General features: G+C 42.7%; 2 protein-coding genes across 6 annotated transcripts in view; both read left to right on the top strand.

The window, feature by feature from the left end:
• Window positions 1–7,742, top strand: part of LOC111252086 (uncharacterized) — a 34,299-nt gene extending 26,557 nt beyond the window's left edge. For 2 of the 5 annotated variants that reach the window (XM_022809502.2, XM_086992232.1), the window contains 3 exons: window positions 3,220–3,292; window positions 3,653–3,765; window positions 7,564–7,742. In XM_022809502.2, the coding sequence (XP_022665237.2) occupies window positions 3,220–3,292; window positions 3,653–3,765; window positions 7,564–7,742 (365 nt within the window). The remainder of the gene's footprint in view (window positions 1–3,219; window positions 3,293–3,652; window positions 3,766–7,563) is intronic. The other 3 variants (XR_015329847.1, XR_015329862.1, XM_086992336.1) reach the window with 2 other exon arrangements.
• A 26-nt stretch (window positions 7,743–7,768) lies between these two features.
• On the top strand, window positions 7,769–19,713 carry LOC111252080 (putative polypeptide N-acetylgalactosaminyltransferase 10). Its single transcript, XM_022809480.2, has 9 exons — window positions 7,769–8,405; window positions 10,408–10,599; window positions 10,935–11,008; window positions 11,632–11,807; window positions 13,742–13,924; window positions 15,213–15,449; window positions 16,059–16,228; window positions 16,599–17,072; window positions 17,984–19,713. Exons 1-9 carry the CDS (start codon window positions 8,220–8,222, stop codon window positions 18,134–18,136), a joined length of 1,845 nt encoding a protein of 614 aa, XP_022665215.1. The 5' UTR covers window positions 7,769–8,219; the 3' UTR covers window positions 18,137–19,713.
• The last annotated feature ends 1,124 nt before the right edge of the window (window positions 19,714–20,837 follow it).

Here is a 20,837-nt window from a genome sequence, read left to right as displayed (position 1 = left end):
TATAGTCGTATGTAAATGTAAGCCAGTGAATATAAAACTATTCACATGGTACGTCGGACGCGTACACGCTACAACAATTTCTATTGCGTAACAGTAGCTTTTGTGACGCAGGCGATAGGTACATCTGACTTTCTATATGTACTACAATGAAGCACAACGTATTTTATTTTTCCTATCCATGTTAATTATTAATTTAATTAATCCGCATTTATTATTGATGACAGCCTAAAATTAATATAAAAGAGAAACATTTCTCTGCTGTGAAATGCTTAGCAAGAATAATGTACACGGTGGGTTAACCTTTCTTCCACGGGCCACTAGGGTCGGAAGTCCTCGAACTGACCTGAGAGAAGCATAGCTCTGGGACTTTCATCAGACCTGCAGAAAGCTGCCCTAGCCTACAACTATCCGGCTGTTCGACACTGGTAACGCGACCCATAAAGTACGATGTCTGCGGTGGGGAAGGCATGAAACATGCTGTTTTATTCCTTCCATTACTGCTTCCGCGTGATAGACGACCGGACAAGTGAATTGAGCTTAAATCTGTTCTTCGGCGGTCTACAGTGTGGTACTCCACCCCCTTTGGCGATTCGTGCTGCCTCGACTGATGTTATACTGCCAATTTAGGAATCGTTACATGGCGGAACGATGGCGACCTGTGCGGCGGCATGGACGGGAGGATTTCTATAATGTCCTACAACAATTCGCAGAAATCGTTGAAGGCTGTTGGAAATTATTATTAGACGAAAAGGGGAAAGCCCAGGAATAAGCACGCTATCGACAATCGACACATTCGCTTTATTCACTGTCTGACCCTACATTGATGCTACCTATTCCCTATGACGGCATCACCTCTCGCGTCCAATCCCGTCTCAAGGCCCCAATATTCTTTTTTTTTATGTTTTGTATTTGTCTTGCCCCTAACGGTCGCTCGTCTTCTTTTACTTCGTTCTGTTCGAACGCGGGGCTTATTCTCTCTCCCGCTCTTAATTTATCTCTGAGAGAGTAGGTAAACGGCGATAGGACTATTCCATGCACACCATTACACTTCGTTATCATTACGCATTTTGCCCACCCGTCTACCAGGCCATCCTTTACATCAGTAGCCTTTAAAGCCGTTGTAGCAGTCGTATGTGGTGCTACTAGCAACAGCAGTGGCCTTGAGTAAGGCAGCAGTAAGCTGCTATACCATCAAAGTTCCCGTCGCGTGCTGCTGCTTTGGGAATGGTTGTAAAAGGCGGAGCAGCAAACGAGGGAAATGGCCATTTCTTGTTTGCTTCCCCTTAGCGCCTCATCGCCGCCGCTGGTTGTTCTCTACCTCTCCGTATTCTACTCTTTTCCCCTTGTTCTCCATTTGCGTCTTCCCACATCAGCAGGCGCGGTGACTGTCAACCGCTCAGTACGGCTACAGACTAAGTGCAACAGTGGGCTATAATTGGCGTTATCTCTCATGGCAGTGCTCCCATGGCAACACGTGGATAAGGGGGCAGTTCGACGCCGAACAGGGGCGAAGAGAGTTAGAAGGAACGAGGGCGAAAAGGAGGAAGAGGGAGTACAGTGGGAGGAGATTGAAACAACCGTAGTAGTTACAGTGGTAACGGCCGCCACAAGAGTGGGGTAGCTTACTGCTTATATAAGTGTTCGTAAGTACGAGAGAAGAGGTGAAAAGGCAAGAACGACAAATAAAAACCAGCGGAATAGGACATCCCATAGGGCGGAAAAAAACATGAGAAGAGTGGGAAGAAGCGTTGAAGCCGCTTCATCAGAAAAGCAAAACGGTCACATACATTAACTAGAATTTCGAATTGCCACGTAACTATGAACGGGAACACTGGCAAAGGCCTAGCGAAGCAAAGAAGCGCACAGAACCGACAACTTAAATGAGGTCCAGACGTGACTTTCCTTTCTTTAGCATGTTTCACCTTTCACCGTAATTCGCTATGAATATTAGGAGAAGCATTTGTTTGTGCGCGGAAACTTCCCATACACACGGTGCGCATCTAAATCGAGATTTTTTTTCTTTGTTTTCAAGACTGGATCTAAACATAAACAAGTAATTTAACAACTTTTTTTTCGATCCGCTAGGAGTGCCATTTTTTATTGTCAGGCTTATACAATATAGCCTTCATCCACTGCAATTACAACTTCAATTCGGGGCCCAAAGCATTTACCAGTCATTCTCAAAATATTTCTCCTTTAACCCGCAAAGATAGTAACCGTGTAGCGAACGATATACACTCTATTTAATTTTTAATTTAAACAAAAATAAAAAAACTCACAAAAAAAATGTTCGGAATTAAATTTTGGGCCTAATAGCAGATAAAGAATGTGACCGTTCACTATAAATAAAAATTCTAAAATCTACAAAAGAGAAATGAATTTGAAGTAGGTCAAGTTCTTTAAAACGGCTGTCGGTAGGAAGTGTTTTTTTAAACTTTTTTTTTTTAATTAATTTATAACCCCTTCTATATCTAGCCTTTATTCCGGAAGCGTGCCGGAAACCCTCGCCACACTTTTCAACAGCCTCATGGAGATCGAAAAAATCGTCGACTGTCGATTTCGGGCAAAAAAAAATAAGGTTTTAATGTTGGTAAGGTTCATTTAATGTCAAGAAATCAACCAATAACTGATCTGTGAAAAACAACGCACTGTTGTTCGTCATAACAGGTTTGTAGATTCGTTCTAAAAATAATGCGTTTATGTCTGGCATTTGGAGTAACGTACGGCTGTTAGGACAAACATCCCGCCAACGATTTTATGTGCATCACATTATATATATATATGTATGTATGTTTGTGTGTGTGTGTGTGTGTGTATGTGTGTGTGTGTGTGTAGGTAACGAACACGTGCAGTGCTTCTCGACAATTTGCTACAATGGATTATAAGTGTAATTACAAGGCAATATAAAAGTTATGAACAATTAGATAATTTGACTACATTTTGGGAGTCAAACGCCAAGAATCAGACACGTACCTGGGAGTTTATGTTGATTTAGGAATAGCAAAAGAAAGAACTTGAACGTTGGCATATTTAAGAAATAACCGATTCAAATTTAAATTTTAGGTGAAAAATAATTTGAGACCGCGACCCTATTCCTTATCGTGCATTAGCATGCGTTGTCTAAATGCAAATCCTAGATGATGTACCTAGTCAAATGCCAGGTTGCCAACCGAAGGAAGTGGTGCGTCTAAAATTATATGTCATCAAGTTCGTTTGCAGCACCAGATGATGGGTTCCGCCGGAAAGCGTCAGGCGTGATGGCGACAGTGTTACAACGCCAAAACCACTATCGGTACGAAGCTATATGACAAGGCACTATTAATTTAAATCCCGGGGAAAAAAGTCGTCGTATCAATCTATGTCGTTTAATTTGTTTCGAAATTGTTCAATAGACTCGCTGTTATTGGAAAATATGTTTTAGCTATTGTCACACGTATATGGCAATCGGGTCGTTTCTTCAATGTCATTGCACCGCGCCTCTCCATATCCAATAAATCCATTCAGCAGTGTTGTAATTACTTTTCATTATAACTACTGGGTTGTTACGTTTACGCATCATACAACCCAATCTGTCAATATCATAATACGTTAAATGAATTAGTTTAGATTTTGTCACAAGTCTACTATACTGTGACGTTTTTTTCGGTATCAGAGTTTGCACTGCTGTACACAATGTAGCAAGCAATCTTCAGCGACTTCCGACATTAACAGAAAGCGGAGCGAATTCAACTGGGCTCTACGGAGCTGACGCTTTGTGTGACGCAGGTAAGCGCTCACGTCACGAACTGTTCACGATTGACTTTTTTATTATTTTAGTTAAAAGCTGTCAGTGCTGCAACGCATGCGTGAAATTGGTGGCCTTGGTAGCAGTATTTCAGAGAGATTTTCCAGTACAGAACATATATTAACCAAATACGCAATTTGCCTAATTTGCCTGAAGTTTTTGTTCGGTCTAGCCTGAATTTGTATCATTCGACGCCAGCCCCCTAACAAAAGTTTCACTTTTGTTGTGGACATGTGTAGCTCATTATTAACGTTTCCTAACGCTATATTAGCTAATCTATCATCCTGGTAGATTTTTGATGTTATCAGACAGCGTATTCTAGTGATTATTGTTGAGACTGAGCGGCTAAACGTTTTCGCGTATACCTTCAAACGTGAACATACAGAGCAGGCTGATAGCTGTCGACAACATTGATGTATGGAAAATCGAAAGCTTTTCTTGAAATGTTTCATATACCTTTCGCGAGCCTCCTTCTATAGAAGATGTAACATATCCGCCATGTACGAGCTATACCGCATGTAAAACTCGTGCCAGCCACGTGCGTCCCTTACAAGTTAAGATAAACTTACGCATTCATAATCGAATGCAAATACACTGCTCTGCTGCCCCTCCACAGCTAATTGCCAAGTTACAATTATGCTTGTCGCACAATTGAAACTAACGGCAGAACATTTAGTGCGTGTTCCCGCTGTCGATCAGTGTAACTACTCTTACCTCTGAAGTTGTTAATACGATAACGAGTGCATACTACTAGTCCTACGCTTGCTTGCTGTTGCAATGCATCAGTGAACAGAACGAGGTAGAGTCGGGCAATGGGGAGACAGAGGGGCCTTTATTGGTAAGTGCGTTTCGTTTAGCTAGACCGCGCCTGTTGTACTGCTGCCGCCTTCCGTTCGCCCGCCAGCTGTCACCACGATATCGGCTGCGGCTGAACTACAGCTGTAGAGGCGAGGGGGCAAGGAAACAACCGAAACGGAAAAATTCTGCCATCATCAGCGAGCGCTGAGACGGCGACAACTAGCGCAGGCACTAACGGCCGCGTGTTTCTTTTCTTCAACCCCGTATTCCGTACGGGACCTCTTCTCTATGCGGCTCTCTGCTTGCGCGACTTCACTAGTTGTCCTTAGCCTTCTTCCAGGGCACCACCACCGGCCTCCAATATGCATTCGCACCTTGAAGCAATATATAGACGCAACGACGCGCAGAGCTACGTCGGGGAACAGTTTCGTTGTTGTCGCTTCTGCTGCTGCAACTGCATGCGTTCCTATATTTCATCTAGCTCTGCTGAAATAGAAATCAAAGGCTTGTCGAAGAGATACCTGAGGACGGGGCATCCTGTTCATTCAAATGTTACCGGAGTATCTGTGGTGTTGTTATGCCTGTTATTGTTAACGACAATTGGAACTTTGAAAAACTTCTGCAACGTGGACAACGTGTAGTTTACCGTATTACTAGTCAATACTGTTACCATGACGCCAAACTGACGCGATGGAATGTATGACCGTTTGTTTGATGCGTTAATTTACTATAATCGTTTCCAAGAAAAATGTATCCGTATGAATTTCACGCAGTCTACCATTGCCACAAGTACGGACTAGGAATTTTTTTTTAAACAATAATTTATTAATTGTTAGTGGTCTGGTCTTGATTACGTTAATTGGCTTGCCAAAGAATTAACACTCGAGACTACAAAAAGAAAATGCGGCGTGTTTAGGCTTTTCCATAAGAAGCTCTATATTGTGCTATGCAAACATGTAAACTCGAGCTTTATATGGTATACGACAGGCAGCATTAATATCTTGCCACAGACAAAGGCGCTTCGAGGCAGGAGCTGCTTGCATATATATATATATATGTAAGAATGCATTTTACGTGTTACTGCAGGACTCGTCCTTGTGAGTATGTCTAAATGTATGTAAACAGTGTCAACTGTCGGTCCGTCTAGGCCTTCCGCGCAGTTTGTGGCGTGGTTGTCCAGTGGACTAATTTGTTTGTCTAAGCTTGTAACAGCCCAATTGGAGTGTTGGTCGGTCGTAGCCTTTGATTGCCACTGCTGTTACAACGACGGCGACTACTACCCAAGGATTGGGATTTTAGGGAAGCAGCCTAAAGGTAGCCCGCAGGTAGCAGTTTCGGTGGCGCTCTACTGCAAAAGCCCTACCGTCCCTCCTACCAGCAGGAAATGGTTGAGCATCTAAGGTTCGTAGCGGTACCGTACTCGTGTGTTCGTTCAGTGTATTAACGAAACCCGTTGCCGCGGTCGTAGGATCGGTGGAAGCGGAACGGGGGCGTGGTGATTGAAAAAAGGGATCTCGGGGGCGGCAGGGTGGAGCAGAGAGTCATTAGCGTAGACCCTCCCGGGTTTCCAGAACGAGAAAACCCGATGGCGGTGGTGAAGGCGCGGCTCCACCAACGCGATGGTCGGTGAATTGCTTTGGCTTGGCCCAGCTTGACTCAGTCTGAGTCTGAGTCGGCTGACTAGCTTGACTGCTTAAGGCCTAAAATGTGACTGGCCTACACGGCCTCCCGACTGCCGTCGATGACGAAAGCGGGAAGCACTCGCCCGATGAAGCATAGACAAACAGGGGCATACGGCTCTGCTCCGACCGCTCTGGGTTGAGCCGGCTGGCTCAAGCGGCAGGGCATCTAAAGATGTACACACCACGAGGGAAAGACAACACAGAAATTGGGTTCTAAAAGGGACTGGCTGAGACCGAGGTCCAAGAATACTGGCAGATTGCTGCAGCAATGCTTCGGTGCAATAGATAGGATGTGAAAGAAATAGAGCAGAGGGGCGATTAGGCCACACGGCGAAGAATGGTGTTTTTAGTGGGGGACTGAAGCAAATGTTAAGCAAGCCATTATACTTCAAGGAACATAGTAATTCGTAGAGGACTGCGTAAAATGGCAGTAGAGGCCCTTAGCAAGGCCTACTAACAGAAACATCGTCTAAACAACATTAAAAGTCATTATTCGTATAATCGTTATCAAGTACGGTAAATGCTTTTTAGAGGGATCTAAAACTATAAAAACTATTTTTTAGCAAAACCTTTCCTTTAAGAATGGTCTTTGACAGAAATATCTAACCAGCTATTACTATATGAGCATAAACTTCGATGAACTTCACATTGAACATTGTGTTTTACGATAAGCACTAAACGGAGCTATTGTACCGGTGCCGTTACCCAAAATAGCGTATAACAACACCGATTCGCTTAAGGTGGATATCATTAAAACAGGATTTTAGCTGGATGACGTAAGAAGGATCGAAACATACTGGTTCGAATTCGGTAGGGCATGTAGTTGCCCTTCTATTGGGTCCTTCAAGTTATTGCGGCGGTAGTGATAATAATGATAATGGCATCTTACTACGCACATTATTATTATTTAAAACCAGCTTACAATAGGTATGAAAAGCACAATAGCTTTTATATGGGAATGCTGTTACAAATTCTGCCAAACACCGGAACCGTTACCTAGTTGAAACTGTTGACTGCCAGCAGCCGTATAAAGGTTAACAAGTCACATCGGTACCTGGAGATGAAGTGACGTTTACGACCTCGTCACGTCATACGTTCATGCGTTCTGTGACCTTTCTCAATCTCATATGCCGTGCTGGTTGGAATGAGATCATAGCGTGTGTTATATGCCATTGATAGCGAAGGCATGTTTTGTTACTTTACAGGTTCAGTTGAAAAATGCTCACCACAGTAGTCCGTCACGTCGTTCCAATCAGTATGTGTTTTTTTTATAAATATTTCTTTTTTGTTTCATTTCAGGGAAATGCGACATTGCAGGGCCTTGGATGTCACCTCAACCGTCATCGCAACATCGTTGCCGATGTAACCGTAACAGCTGCGTCAGCAATAGTACAAACTCGCGTTCAAACACAAGAGTCAAGCCTTTGCAACTATTATACCGTTTCTGTCTTCATCGAAGCCCGCCCAGCGTACGTTGACAAAGAGAGGAGGTCACCAGCCAGACCGCCGCATTGCCTCTGTAACAGCTGGAGCCAGTAACCAGCAACAACATTCAAGTTATTCGGCAATTGTAAGTAACACCGACGGTGCAAGGCTAAAGAGACAAGCCATTGTTATTGTACAAGTATCGCCATCAAAACAGCGGCGGTACGTCTTGGTCGCCAAAACCATCGCCAAGAGGAACAGATATCATCGCCACACCACGCATGCAAATCCTAGCAGAACACGACTATCGTGCTACAGCGGAGGTCAGGAGGGCTGTATCGCTATTAAAGGTTGCAGCTGTTGTAGAAATCTAAGCTCCCGCCCACAGGGACTGGAATCGAGCGGTCGTTGTTGTCATTATCGGTATATTGGTGGGTGTGATTGCTCCAACAGAGGCCTACGGAAGGACTGCTTCGGCTAACGGCGTGGGCCTTCCGCCGTTTCCGGTCGAGGCCGTCGCTACCGCCAAGATGCGCCGGAACCCCCGGCGCGTACTCAAACTCGCGGTGGGGGCCGTATCGCTAATACTGCTAACGGCCTTCATCACGAAAGGCATCGATAATGAGCAAGGAGGACCATACGTCATCCAGGTCAATGCTGCTGGTGACAACTTTGCCTACAGGCAACAGCAGCAGGAGGCCAATAATGTTAACACGGTAATTAGCTCTTAGTGTTATATTAGTAGCCAATAAGCGATATGAAAAAGCTTGAAGCAGTACTGAACGACAATGCTGGACAGTAAAGCTTAAAATGTTTATTTTAGTTGTAAATCTTGCCCACCATGTTACACCTGCACAGATATAATACGGAAAACTTTATATCGAGTATTGAAAACATCATCCATTCCTTCTGTTGATTGATGGATTGCTTTGTAAGCCGTATTCTTGCTCTCCGTGAAACCCGCGCACCCTTCTTCTTTTTCTTTTTTTTACTCTGTCGTTTTATTGGACGGAACATTTGGTATAGTTGTGTGATAAACTCGCTTTTCCTTGTGGTCGCTTACCATCTCTTTCCGCTTATGCTAGCGGTTACTATTGTCCCGGTATAGTTGTTTGTCTGCCTTTCTTAAATGTACACGAAGAACTATGCAGAGGTTGTCCTAATCGCTTCGGTTCGGATCTAATTAATAAAAAAAAAAAACGAGACGACACTGGTTTTCTGACGTTGTTTAAGATTCGTCCCCACCATTGATTATAATCAGAAATAGCAAAATGACTAAAGTAAATTTTCCCATGAGCTGTTGCCTGTGTTTGGTGCACAATTCCGGACGGAGTGAAATCACTCTTATTATTATAAGCATCAGTGTCACCGCGTCCGCTGTGTTCGCGCAACTGAATAGAACCTGCGCCCTTTTCCTGCTATAGCGAAGATCCCTACTGTTAGCACCACGGGCGCCCTCACTTCAGTAGACTCTCGTTAGCAGCGAGCTATGCCAGAGAGCGCTTCCTTGTAATGTGCTGCTACCTTTGGCGTTTGTATGCATTATGTACAAGTATGCGTCCATGTGTTAGAAGCCCCTGGTAGAAGGAGCGAGCCCGACGAAAAGGCAACACATAGTGCACAACAACAGATCCAAGAGTGTTTGTTGTTGCACACCCATTATCTCCTCTTGTCCGTCGTCCCTTTCCACCTGTGCTTGTCTGTTCTTCCGTCTTTTGGCATGTTTATGTGCATCCTTCCTGCCTTTGTGCCTACGCATGAATCCTTTTTCTTTTCTTCTACCGATGTCTTCTTCTCCTTATCGTTTTTCCGATTCAAGTGCGTGTGTGTGTGTGTGTGTATGTTTGTCAGATTTGTTATTTATAGCTATTCTGCGAACAGTGGCGGTGGCGCTGGTGGTTGGCAAGCATGCTGCTTCTACGACTACAGCTGGAAATGACATCTGTTGTGACTGCATATTATTTTGACAGACCACAGAGCGCCGCCAGGTGCTGACTGATCGGGGTAGGTTAGGATCCGCTGATAGCGCAAACAGCCGCGTACACCTATCCCCAGATTGTCGCTATATTTTACTTGGCTCGCCTTATTTGCCCTAAAAGTCGACGCTGACCATGTACATTTGTATTTGCATTTGCATCCTGTTTAGGGGTTTTGCTCTGTATTCGTCTACTAGCAATGTGATCGGAAAAATTTGTGCATGTTCTTCGATGGTCAAGCCTGTAATTAAACAGCCAAAATACTGCTATCTGTATAAATTGATGGAGTTGGAGTAAATCGAACCTATCGTAATCGAAATTACGTAACTTATGAATTATTAGGGACATGATAAAGATACGACACAAGACCTCCCTCGTGGTTTTTTTAAACTAGACAAGGGTACGATTGAACAACAGCCTTTCCAGCCATCGCTCCCGACAAGAATAGCTATTAGGACTCATTTGAAACACATCGTACGAAAGCAACGCTGAACGTAAACTATTTAGTCCGAATTAGACATGTTACTTATTTCGTCGTTTGAATTCTAGCTTGACTTCGATTTCTCCAAGTATTAATTTCAGGACACATACGTAAACGCCATTTTTGAGTGTTTTTGTGTTACAGTATAACGATCCGCTACGTCGTACGCAAACATATATAAGCAAGTCTATTTATGTGTCTTATTTGAAAAAGTAGGGCGACAAACATTTTTCATAATTTACCCATATACACATATTTCAGGGAGTTCCATTGCCAGTTGCACTGCAGTCTAATAAGGGGCCACTACAGGTGGATGCTAACGGACGTGCCGATTGGCACGATTACGCACAAGCAATCACCGATGGGGCCGCACGTGGTCCAGGAGAACAGGGTTTGGCCGTCGAGCTTCCGAAAGATTTGGAAACGGAGAAGCGCAAAGAACGCCTTTACAAGGTACGATTTAAAATGAACTTGGCAAGATCTATTGTTATGCAGCCACTTCAAATAGCATTAGATTTCAATACAATAACATTGGACACATACAGAGACTGCCTTGATCATCTCTAGACAGAGTAATAGCTCAGTGTCATTATATGGTACAAAACAGAAAGTGATCGACCTCTGAGTGAGAATTTTTGCAGACCTGTACTTGCGTTATCCTGAAAGTTCTTGATGATAAATTCGACATAAGTAACACTCATTGACGGCAAGCCGTAATAAATATAACGCATGTATTTGCTGTTTTCAATTCGTGAAGTGACCCCATTGCTGTCTTGTTTGTTTCAAAGATGAATGGCTTCAATGCGGCGGTATCGGATCTCATCAAACTGAATAGGAGTGTGCCGGATATCCGACATCCTGAGTAAGGATCATTTACTTAGCCTGATTCGTACTGCGTTAATAGTTCATCTTTGATGTATGCTTATCTATCTCACATTCGACGTCCTGTACCATCTTTGAATCGGGCCTTCCGCCGCGCCTCGACTGTGCTTGCAATCATTTTCGACAGAAGGGCAATCGTCTTAAACATTTTCTGTTTCCATTTTTTAGTCACTTTCCTTTTCTCGCTACAGAAAATTGTTTCGGCACGAAGAGCACTCACTTGGCAACGTTGTTAGGATAGAACCAGTAACTTAAGCTGTTGATCCTCAGGGCGTACAATAGTACCGGGTGAATTAAGAAGGGTATCATAATACCATCGAGGGGCGGAGCGCTAGAAAAATCACGGGAAATATTGGGGGATAGGGATGAGGTGGTTGTCCGACCTGTTGTTGTGACGTAGCCCAACAAACAGTCAAACGGGCATATGTCAGATACGTAGTAGAAATGATGATGCTAGCATTGATAGCAGTTGTTTTCATGGTGAGGTGCCGTGAAGGTCGCCGCTTACGTGTGTGCTCTTGCTAATTTGTTTCTTTTTGTGATCTCTTGAATACTTCTTCATGCGAATCGTGCGGCTCGGTACGGCAACGAATGCAATTACAGCTGCGCAAAAAAACGCTATCTAGTTCAGCTTCCTACAGTAAGCATTGTAATACCGTTTCATAACGAACATCCATCTACTCTGCTACGAACGGTGACCAGTGTAGTAAACCGTTCGCCGCGTCACCTGATAAAGGAAGTCATCCTCGTCGACGACTTCAGCAATAAACCTGAACTAGGTAAGTGATAAACCATGGCCAAGATATGTAAGGATTCATCATGATAACGAAAACGAATGAAAAAAAAAAAATAAATGATAGGGATAGCGTTCGTTTCAAATTTATGGCTAAAAAAAAACAGAACAGGTTAGTTTTGAATTTCTTTTCTTCAGTTTTCATACGGATATTATGAAAATAATTATTTTTGCCTCCTTCTACAAGGTAAAACATGAATCTAAAGTAAATCATTTATAGTCCAAGTAGACCTTTATAAATTGTCCAGTATCGTGTATCCTGCAGTTAAGAGGATCGACATGAGGCCTGCCTGAACGGAACGGGACCGCGGCAACGGAAGTCAGGCTTAAAGCTGTAACCTCGAAACCAGAAATTTAGAAAAATGTTTCTGTTCTAAAATTTTTTAGCGCACACACATACTTTGTCTCGTGGTCGTAGTAGTAGTAGTACGAAGCTTTAATAAGGGAGTATTGACGTACTGTCCTTCACCCGACATGTCGGTTCACCGTGTCCGTTTACTGATTGGCAACACTTTTTCTAAATCTTACCTGTATTTGGGCGTCCTACTGCGCATCGAAATGCAGTGGTCGCTTCTGGCTGACCAGTCGACCAATCATCACCCGACCCGATTGACTGATTGATTCTTAGTCAGCGGCTGCAATATACTACAGAAACTGCAGAAAAGGGACGTTTGGCTCTCTTGGACCTGAACGTTTTCTTTACAGCTTACGTGGCAAGCCCTGTCGACGTCACTGTCGACATAAACGCCGCTGCCATCGCCGTGGGACGCCTCGAATCGACCAGTGGGCAGTACTTGCGTGGAGCGGAAGGCTGCCGGCAGCGGCACAGCCTACGCGAGTCTATCCTTACGGTCAGTACAGACCACGTGCGTGGCCGAGCCTACGATTGTAGGAAGGCAGTTGAGGGGACGAAAGTTCGCTGGTAGAGGAGCATCTACACGCAAGCGTTGGGCGAAAAGCTGGTTCAGGTTAGGGGCAGAAAGGTCTAGGTTACTGGCGCGGTTCAGCTGCTGAGCAAGTAAGGTAGAAGAGCAGTGGCGGTAGTCAGTGTGTTCGGAAGGAAGCTAATGCAGCGTCCGACTTTTTTTGCTCTGTTTTGACAATGGAAGGGATAGATTACTGCTATGTTTGCAGAGTGTAGGAGTTTAAGCAGACGCAGAGAAGAGGGGTTTTGTGGTTGGATTGTCCATAGACATTTGTGAATTGTTGATTTATTGTGTACTCTAGAAGTGTTCCTTTTCGTATCTCGAAGATCTAGCGGTATCAACACTGCGTAGAAGACTCTGCTAGGCCAAAAAGAGGCCGTATGCAGATGCAGCAAGAACCTGCAGAGCAAGAACACGCAAAGGAATATGCTGCTGCATATGTGTCCCCAAATAACCATTGTGGATATTGCCGTGCAGCTTACCATTTTCCACAGATTGTAGCATATGGAGGGTATGCAGAAGGGGCAGATTTGATCAATAGTGAAGTTGCTAATATATCTACCATATATTCTTTTACTGTATTTCCATTTATATTTCAAATAGTCTGCGATTTCGTATTGTGATTGATAAGATTTGTTAAAGGAGTTTCAAATATGGCTTTTAATGGAGTTAACATTTCAGCGGGTATTATTATTTTGGAAAAACCGTCACGGAGGTTAAAGCTGTCATCGTTGGCTATCATTATCGAGTTCGTGCGTTAGAAGGATATTTCAGTCACGATACTTGAGTTGCGTGACGGCATATAGAAAATTCATTCAGCATTCCTATCTCACAATTCACAAGAATTAAAACTAACAGAAATTTAGTTCAGCTATACTCGTTAACTGTAAACCTCTACCTGCGCACCACGAGGATGAGCTTCTATTTTGTCTACATTGAAGTAGTTTTCTTGGTAAGTACATAGCATTATTTATCTCTCCCTATGAAATTTCAGGCCGTGAGTTGGACGATACGGTTGGTACCCGATTCGGAAGGTTAGTGCGTATTTTGCGTGCTAGCAGACGTGAAGGTCTCATTCGGGCGCGTTTGATGGGCGCACGTACCGCTGTCGGCGAAGTACTAATTTTCCTAGATTCGCACACAGAGGCTAATGTTAACTGGCTACCACCGCTACTTGGTTAGTATATTATTTAATCTATTACTGTTATTCATGTTATTTCTATACGCTATGATAAATATTTTTCCGGTCGTCCGATTGATTTTGTTGTAAATTCATAGAAACATACTTATTATGGGGCCGTTACAAGTTTGAAATTAGATAGTATTTGAACTACGCGCCGTTAGTAGTTGAAATTTGACTGACAAATAACTTACGTTAGGAAGACTCCAGGAAAAATGAGCTCAGAGGCAAAAAAACATTTTTCGGTCTTAAAAACCAACTGTCAGTAGCAAAATTTATTGTTTCTCGAGGGCCATAGTGCTGAGGAAGTTCATCGAAGATCTGTGGAGACATTAGGCAAGGAGATTCTAAGCGAAAGTATTGTGTGTAAATGGTGCATACGTTTCAAAAAAAGGCTGAAAATTAGCGAAGGGACGGCCGAATGTAGGGACCGGGTGTACAAGAACGCATTGCAGCAATGGAGAAAGCTTTTCACGAAATTAAGTTGGAAGTCCAAAAGCTCAATAGGCTAAAACTAATATTTCACATATAATGTGCTACAGATATATAATCGAAATACTAAGAATACGGAGACATGGTAAAAAAAGAGTCTCCCGTATATTAACTCCAGGTCAGTTAAAATGGGTAAGATATGTTCCATGTCCGGTTTGCGGAACTTTAATTAGTAAAAATCCGTCTGCAGCATACAGTGGCCATAAACAAGGTTGTCCAGAAAAAAGCAGGCGGAAAAATGGGGGAGAGAATTCAAGTCTGGCTCGGACGTACGATGATGTTGATACTTGCAAGGGATATCAGCGCCATTTGCTATTATGAGATGCTATCCATAAATGAGACAACGAATGCAACCTACAATCTCAAGAGACTAATGAACCGTCGACACGGCTACTGACAGTCTAATTGCTTGACGACAATGCACGATTTTATCGCCATGCCTCAACTACTTTTTAAATTGAGGAGAAGAATATACAACGTTGCCTTCAACCCACTTCAGTTTGTGTGATTACGGGGCTTTCTATGACCTAACAAGGGGCAACCGGAGGGCATGGATAGCGCATTATCAATTTACTTCGAGCAGCCATAGTTAGAGGACTTACGTGTGGGAACGCGGATGGTAGATATACGGCTGTCCAGAGCGCTGAGATACGTATGTAAAAAATAAAGGAAGACATTAAAAATCATAATTTTTGTTCGAAAGTTGTCCAGTTTTAAAGGCTGCTGGATTCGCCTAATGTTACACACTTATATGTATGCTTGTACTATATTCGTATTCATTCCGCTTTTTTAGAGCCGATTGCGGAAAATCGACGAACAGTCGTTTGCCCCTTCATAGATGTCGTCGACTACGAGACGTTCGCGTATCGAGCCCAGGATGAAGGCGCTCGTGGAGCCTTCGACTGGGAGCTGTACTATAAGCGTCTTCCGCTACTTCCATCAGATCGGGAACGTCCGACGGAGCCGTTTGAGAGTCCTGTCATGGCCGGGGGCCTATTTGCCATAAACAGGGAATACTTTTGGGAACTTGGTATGTACTTGTGTAATAATAATGTTATTGACAATCGTATAATATTGAAAAACCTCATATCCGACTGTACAGCAATGTGCTTGGACGGGCTGCATGTCGATTGCTGTGGGACACTATTGGCGGGCGCAGTGACGTAGTCTACTACTGACGCCATTGCAGACGAAGCAATGCGGTTGCCGGCGCGAACAAATCTCAAGGGAACATAGCAATAAGCAGGTAGCGTTCTATTCGAAGATTAGCAGGTGCTGGCCATAGTACGACTACCAAGTGCCAGCCGTATTTAATAGCCGATCTCATCTTGACAATTGAAAAAGATCTCTCCCAAGCTGTTCTGGAGTTTTGCGATTCGAAATCCATGTTGATTAGAGAGAGTGGTGGTTCAAGTTACGTGCATAAAGTCAAAGATCACAAAACAGAAAATAAAAGATAAGCTAGCAAAGGCAGGTGTTAGTGTGACTGTTACGGTTTATTACCGTAACATATTAACGAATTCGCCTCAAACGCAACATGTATATGCTGAACAGTAAAAATGGTTACCGTTGGCATTTAGGATTTATGATCCTTGTCGCTCTAGGTGCCTTTATTAATGCTTATTTTCGCATGTTACAGGTGGGTACGATGAGGGTCTGGATGTTTGGGGTGGAGAGCAGTATGAGCTATCTTTCAAGATTTGGCAATGTGGTGGACGGATGTTGGATGCACCTTGCTCGCGGGTGGGGCACATCTATCGAAAATTTGCCCCGTTTCCTAATCCTGGTATTGGAGACTTTGTTGGAAGGGTAAGTGTAAATAGATGTCATAAGTGAGCTATAATCGTAAACGTGTATCTTGAACTTTGCTGGACGGGTTCCTGTCCCAGCCTCAGTGTTTGGGTACAATTTATGGTGTTTATCTGTGAAACTATGAAAACTGTCGTGTGTAGTGATAGATCGTAACGCATGGGAGTCATTTCACTACAGATGAAGCTAACCAATGAATGTATTTCATTTTCCACATAGAACGTGCAGTTTTGCTGTGAGCTTTTTCCGGAAAAAAAGCTTGCTGCTACAGGTAGGTAGTGTGCATTTCCTATTAATGTGAGCGGCACATAACATGCGAGCCTTAATTGTGGATGTAGCTTTTTGATGCTTTGCCCTTTTCTTCCGATAGAATTATCGCCGTGTGGCTGAAGTATGGATGGACGAGTACAAGGAATACCTTTATCAAAGACGTCCCCATTATCGTAACCTCGAGTACGGGAGTATAGCCAAGCAGAAAGCCTTGCGGGAACGGCTCAACTGCAAACCGTTTAAATGGTTCATGGAAAAGATCGCGTTTGATCAGCCTCTCAAATACCCGCCCGTTGAACCTCCCGACTTTGCATGGGGCTCAGTACGTAATGTGGCAGCGGACCAGTGCCTCGATAGCAAGTTTCATGGACAAGGCAAGTTCGGCTTGGATGAATGTCTCAGCTCGAAGGGAGGTAGCTCAGGGGAACAGAATTTCGTGCTTACCTGGCATCAAGATCTACGACCAGCTAAACGTAGCGTTTGCCTGGATGTGTCCTCAGGGGAGAAGCGTACGCCCGTCGTCCTTTGGCCCTGCCACGGAATGCAGGGCAATCAGCTGTTCAAATACAATTTAGTAAGTATGAGGGTGTAAAGAGTAACTCTAGGTATTTGCCACAACATAGCCATTGATTTAAAAGCTTGTCGAGAATGTACGATCTTTGATTTCCTTCTTCAAAGAGAATTGGCGCGTGTTTGTACGCTTAGATTTATAGTCACTGAAGTTCGATACTAGTATTCAGCAATATGTGAGTGCACTTATGGCGAAATTAAGATAACTCATCAGTATGAGCATTAGATAATTTTTCATTGCCGATGTCTTTCGGAGACAAAAACACCGTTATGCGTCGGCGCGAGCTCTGAGAGACAGGACAATTCGTTGAAGAAACACTACATGGCTATGTGTTTAGTCGTCCTAGTCAATTAGAGCCTGAACAGGGAATAGAAAGATTATCGATATGTAATTAGTTGTAAAGTCTAATGATTTCTATTACGGTCATTCCAATATTACCCAGATGCGCGGTGAGAAAGTATAGTTTCTGGAACAGCTGTCAGGAACGAGTCAGGACAGACTTTTGGCTATTTACTGGTTGTAGACTTGGTGGCACACCCTTTCATGTCTTTCAGTTGCTCAACGCAACGATCGTACACACCCCGTTCAAGCGGATACCTATAGGGAAATTTGTTGTCTCGAATTTAATGCCATCTTTATAGCTGTGCTCACTTCTAACGAAACATGGGAGGGATAAGACATTAAATTCAGTCAACAAATATCAGCAAAGAAAATACTAGCCATTATCATAGAAGTTTGCGCCTTATACGCGCCAAATCTATTTGCCAAGACTAAGATTCTTCTATGTTCGTCAAGTAGAACGTGTAGCTATTACGATCGTCAATCGTAATAGTGAAGAGAAATAATGTATGGATGTTCACATTGCACTGTCTATTATAACAGATCTTTTTTTCTGTTGATTTTCTATTTATCAGGAAACGAAACAACTTCATCATCCGATAACTGCTCAGTGCCTCGATGCTGACCCTGGAAATCGCGAAATCTTCATGAATCCATGCGATGCCACGTTGAAAACTCAGCAGTGGCTTTTCGATCACGTCAATACGACGGCAATAATGAATGATTAAAAATCGTAAGCCCCAGGAAATGCTCTGCATGGCAACGCTATTCATACTATCAACGATCAATTAAACAGTCGCCTTTTCTACTTTTAATTGTATATTTGAACAAACCTATGTCGCTATTGAATGAACCCTTGCCGGATTCTGCTATAGCAGAAATACGTTTGTGTAACTTTGTACCTGGTTTCTTTTGTATTTGATGTATGTTATTTGCTTTGTCATTATATTACGGAAATGAAGTAGTAAAAATAACGATAAATCAAGAAGGACGAGGTCCTCGGAGAAACCATTTTACAGTTCACAAGTTGTACAAAACAATTTGTGCACAGATCGTAGGCTATACGAATTACCTGGACGTTCTTGTTCGGTTACTGCTAGTTTTCTAAAAGATTTATGTGAAATTTCGTATTTGGACATTGTTGTATCCTCCGAGTTCATTGTTTAGTGAGATGGTGAATGGATTTGGGCAGAATTAATTACCGAATTTGTGAGCGTTGTCGATATCGGACGTGATATACTCAGGTACATCCTCGCTGTGCTATAGAAGAAAGTGCCTATTTCAACGGTATAACGACGAAATCAAGGTACCCCGAATGCTGCGGGAATGAACGAGCGATTAGTTTTTGCCGAATGCCAAACATCAGAGGGTTCTTCCCTTTGAAGATTTTGTATAGAAAAAATGTACGATCGTCAAACCGGATAGGCCTACGCAGGTGGCCATCGGTGTTTGAGATATTCTACAAATAAAAAGAATCGTAACCATCCTTCAAATGTGTGTAAGTTAAAAAATAAGTAACTGACGTGAAGACATGACACGTTAACCTGATAATTAACTGAAAGAGATGAGAAGGTGTTTTTAGGTTAAGGAAATTGTCCCTTTTTATGTCACGCGCATTTCAGACTGCTGCGGCTACACGTAATGACACGACTGTTTGACAACAAATGACAAGAGTATGACGGTAAAAGCAAAATAGATCTTCTGTGAAATGTCAAGTGAAGATGCTTTTTTAATAGTAAATCCTGTACACGTGTTGATCCGATGAGTTATTGCACAACGAGTATGATCCAGAATATATAGTGACATGTCTTTGAGAGGATGCCAGCACTTAATATTTTACTAATGGCAAATGTCTATTTTCTGGCATAACTTGAATGGTTCGTCACGATGGTATTGACTCTTGGAGCCATCTTATGCATGCAGAAAAAGAACAGTGACTTAATAGTCAGTATTAACTGTGATATGCGTCCACCGTTACGACGCCTCAAAGGAACTGTTGTATCATAACTCCAGTTAGCTATATACATTCGTGTTGAGGCAGTTTTTTTTTTTTAGATTGTGCAAGTTGTACTGGCAAACACCAGGCAAAAAATCGAAGGAACTAAGGCACGAAGCGAATTGTACATGTATGAAGAGGTCTTGGATATTCGGTAGTGTAAAATACTGTGCGGAGATAAAGGCGCCGTTAGCCATTTGTTTTTCTACTAAAGAAAACATGCTGAAATCCACTCTTGAAACCGTTGTAAAGAATCGACTCATGCCTACCAATAAAGTGATGTATACGGATATTTTTATCTAGCATTTACCTGGTTGTTTTCGTTGAATTTTTCTCTTCTCAGCCTTATTAAGAAATTCTACGAGTTCTGCGTGTGAAACCGCGTTAGGCACCTTTTAGCTGCATAGTTGATGACTTTTGAGATATACTAAAAAACGACACTTATATTCATTGTTTTAGATCAACTAGTCGTATGATCTCAAGGGTTGTCAAATGTGTTTTCCTTTAAGGCCCGGGATTATTACATAGAAACCCTTTCGATTCTACTCTTTTTTTTATTTGAACGGGGCGTATTATTACCTTTTAGCTTTGGGTAAAAAGAATAGGTCTTTGCTACCTTACTTTTTAAATTCCTTATGCTTTGCCTTTGCTTATGTTTTGCCTAGTGGAAAATTCATCTGATTCATTACGTTTGTAATCGGGGTTATACAATAACACTGTGACATTAAAAATATTTTTATTGAGATTCGACAAGCAGCAATATTGCTTTTTGATTTAACGTTTCTCTCTTTCTTCGTTAAGCGTACTCCGTCTTGTTACCAATATTGCTGTCCAATAAGTCCATATTATAAGGTTTTCATGAAAGCTCGAGGTCTGTGTTTGTTTATGAGTCCCTTAAATACCTCACAAACAAGCTCTTTTAATCGATTTAAGAGGACGAGCTTTGATTAGGTTCTGTACAATATTATACAGCAGCCAGGTTGCTAAGTTCCAATTAAATGTTTGAAGAACAGTATCATAAAGTAGCAGCGCCCTTCGCTTTGGTGTCTTGAAACCCTTTTTATTGTAACTAACATTGCAGTCTACGTAATCGGTCACTTTTGTTTATTCCGAAGAAGATGCCGCGTTGATTTGGTCGGCTGGCTACCTCTAAATTCTGTCACCGTATGGTCACTGAAGAACGTTACGGAGTCCTCGACGTTTTATTTCTTATAGTTCGATCTAGCAGACCTTTGTGAGTGGGAACTAGAAGCTTCTAAGTGCGAATTTTTTTTTTCGTTCGCATTTTTATCGATTTCACTCTTCTATATAAATCAGGTCACACAAACCTGTCACAGGCCAGCTACTACTATAAGCAAGTAGATTATAGAGTAGCTAAGATGAATAGCTAACAAAGGTTGTCATTCCGATTCCGAACTTCAATGAATTATATA

The sequence above is a fragment of the Varroa destructor genome, unplaced genomic scaffold (assembly GCF_002443255.2).
Source record: "Varroa destructor unplaced genomic scaffold, Vdes_3.0 BEIS01000001.1, whole genome shotgun sequence".
Taxonomy (NCBI): domain Eukaryota; kingdom Metazoa; phylum Arthropoda; class Arachnida; order Mesostigmata; family Varroidae; genus Varroa; species Varroa destructor.
The sequence above is the reverse complement of the archived record's forward strand: the minus strand, read 5'-3'. Positions and strand labels throughout refer to the sequence as shown.

Coding starts and splice junctions, on each gene's coding strand:
- LOC111252080 (XM_022809480.2), top strand. CDS start 8,220: ATGCGCCGGAACCCCCGGCGCGTACTCAAACTCGCGGTGGGGGCCGTA. Junction 11,808..13,741: donor CAGCAATAAACCTGAACTAG/GTAAGTGATAAA, acceptor ATGAAATTTCAG/GCCGTGAGTTGGACGATACG. Junction 13,925..15,212: donor CTGGCTACCACCGCTACTTG/GTTAGTATATTA, acceptor CCGCTTTTTTAG/AGCCGATTGCGGAAAATCGA.